General features: G+C 34.5%; 1 protein-coding gene across 1 annotated transcript in view; it reads right to left on the bottom strand.

Moving 5' to 3' along the window:
- The window catches only part of LOC119584004 (serine/threonine-protein kinase stk11-like), a 20,772-nt gene extending 19,072 nt beyond the window's left edge, over positions 1-1,700 (bottom strand). The window contains exons 1-2 of the mRNA XM_037932667.1: positions 1,464-1,700; positions 1-33 (exon numbers count right to left, since the gene is read on the bottom strand). The exon at positions 1-33 is cut by the window's left edge and continues 207 nt beyond it. Coding sequence (XP_037788595.1) covers positions 1-33; positions 1,464-1,586 — 156 coding nt within the window. The 5' untranslated portion in view covers positions 1,587-1,700. The remainder of the gene's footprint in view (positions 34-1,463) is intronic.
- Positions 1,701-3,010: the final 1,310 nt, after the last annotated feature.

The raw sequence follows: 3,010 nt of genomic DNA, 5'->3' as shown, positions 1-3,010 counted from the left end.
CAGCTTATCTCCCATAACATATTTCCCAACCAGCTGTAAGACAAAGGTGAAAATTTCAATATACTTCAGAAAAATACAGAATAAAATTTTATTATCTGTTATTAACCACACCTTGAAAATTTAAAGCATACTTTACATTTTTTCAGGGTTGTCTGTTCACTTAATTTCATCTAAATGCTGCTGTTTTTTCTCCAACAGAAGAGTGCATAAATATAATGTATAATCTCTTTCCTGGAACTATGACTTAGTGTAGTCTCCCATTCTATACATCCAGTATATTCCTTCCTACTGCTGCATAATACAATTAATTAACATATCATAGCTGTTTTACTGTACTACTTAATGTCATCTAATTCACAGTATTATATTTTACAAGAACTTAGTCAATAACTTCAACCACACAGATAAATGATAAATGTTTAAAAGACACTTCTCCATCAGCACAGGTCTTGTACTTGGCATGACCTCCTCGCCTGTAGGTGCTCTGGCAAAGGCCATTAAACATTCACCTCATTTACTCTGGCATGATAGAGCGTACAACTTCTCTAACAATTTTCTGTCAAGTAAGGAACTAGGCCATACTAAATCTTACTAACGGAGATCTGCTGGCTTTTCCTCTAGTATGAATTGTGGAAAATGCAGCATTTATCTAGAAATGCTCCTCAATTATGCTGAACTGTAGGTTTGGCACCACATATCACAGCAAGATTCACATGGAGACATAATTAATAAAAATAAAAGAAAAATTGACAATCTTCATTCTAAAAGCCACTGCAGGGTCTTAATAAACATGTATAGGTACTAAATAATAGATTCATAGTAATATCATATATTTTATTGTTTAATATCAACCATCATATTGACATATTGACTTTCTGGACTGAAATCAAAATCAGCATCATGTATGGGAGTAGCTAAGTAAAGGCCTACGTAAAAGAGACTGCCACGACGTCAACCATAATTCTTGGGCAATATATCAAATGACAGTCACTTCCCTGTCAACAGTACATCACTATTTTAGTTTAAAAAAAATTTGTTTTGTTAACAGTAGCTTTCATGGTTTTTCACAGCTTCAAATCTCTTTCCATTAGCTTTAAGCCAAAGCAGAATCTAGACAATTATTTTCATATTAAGAACACAGTTCCTAATGTCAATCTGAGACTTTGGTACATAGTTTTCCAATAACTCTTCAAGGGGTAAATTATGTCAAATGAATATTTCTTTGTATTAGTGTATAACGACTTTAAATAACACAATAAATAAGGCGAGAACAACAGGTAGAAAACAATATCAACAAAAACAACACACCATCAAAATCCATGAAATACCATCAAGATCACCACTCAGACAACGAGAAACAACACCGACCATACCAATCACACAGTCCCTCCCTCCACACCGTCAACTCCCAACAAAACGAACCCCAGAACCGGCCTAAACGAAAGCGTAGGCCTACAATTCACCTTATACTTCCTCTTGGGTGGACAATAGATGATCTCATTGGAATCAATTCTCTGGATGAGCAAAGCGTCATCATCGCCAGCGTCGAGTTCCATGAACCTGTCGCTCGGCAAGTCCCTCTCCATCGCGTCCCTTACAGGTCGAGCATCACCTTTTCATTGAGTAAATTAGAGAAGTAGAAGGAGGAAATGGATGTCAACTCCTCGCTCGCCTTCTTCTCATCCTCCAAATGTAAACAACTATATCAAGGACTATAGTGATTTCATTTGTAATGCGTATTAAAAATAAATCAATGGTTGCATTTGTTATTATTATCATCTGTGGTATATAACGTGAATTGTTTTTAAATAAATTTCATTGTATATGTTTTAACTTTATGTATTTTCTTATTTATTAGGTATTTATTTGATATTTCAATGGCCGCCATAGAAAACGTAAGAATATGGTGATATTTTAAGGGGTAAATTAAATATAATATCGTCCGTCTAAAACGGGTAGACTATTAACATAGGTTTTCCTTTTGTTTTGAGCTGTTTTGCTTTTTCATATCTGGACACATTATCATCTTCATGTTCTTAAAATTCTTTATTAATGATATATGGTGAAGCAGGAGACTTAGAGGTTCGTAGTAAGGAATGTCTCTAGTTCTACCTTTACAAGTTGTATTGATTATATATAACTTATATTTCAGAGTTTAGATTGTATATCTTTATAATTCACAATAATAACGTGGAAAAAAAAATACAACTAAACATGGTGGTGATAAAAAAAAAAAAAAATCCCAAGCACGCAACCATCCAGTCACACCCTTTAGATTACTGCGTCGTTTTTTTTTTTTTTTTTTTTTTTTTTTTAACATTATATACTTGTTAAATTGTGTAATTTTTATCTCTGATCGCGAAAGTCTGGCGTTTAGCTTCTGGATTATTTGTTGTTACAGATTTTAATCGCGGGTAATTAGAAGATGTATGATAATATACATGCCAAGCTATTAACTGAGTATATGATAAAGAGCTGTCTGTTAAAAGATACTGAAGGTGATAATAAGCCTATCCCTGTTGTGAAGCACTGCATTTTTTGACAAACCCAGAGAGTAAACATTACCAACCATTTTTAAAACTTTTTATCATATTCGAAGAAAGTCATTTACTCACACCTGCTTTTATCCAAACATACAGATATAGGACATCGGCAAGAGATAAACGGCACAGGTGTTTTCATATTTCCAGTGTGGCACTGAGTTGAAATCACCCCGCTGTAAGGTAATTTCCCGTAGGTATTTTAGAAGCCAAGACCATGGTCACAAAGTAATGTCATCAGCATATCTAGAACCGCACAAGACCGCGAGGCTACAGAATTACACAATATCTAAGGAAATGAATTACAGTGACTTTCCCAGTCGGTCAGATGTCACCATACATTTCTTTAATCTTGGCTTAAATCACTTTCATTTTCCATTGCAATGATTAGAACCGTGTAGTCCTGTGCGTAACCAAATCATACTGCACGGCCAAATACACCTTATAAAGATCTTACCGGCGTAAAGTTG

Source organism: Penaeus monodon, chromosome 1 (genome assembly GCF_015228065.2).
Source record: "Penaeus monodon isolate SGIC_2016 chromosome 1, NSTDA_Pmon_1, whole genome shotgun sequence".
NCBI lineage: Eukaryota > Metazoa > Arthropoda > Malacostraca > Decapoda > Penaeidae > Penaeus > Penaeus monodon.
The sequence above is the reverse complement of the archived record's forward strand: the minus strand, read 5'-3'. Positions and strand labels throughout refer to the sequence as shown.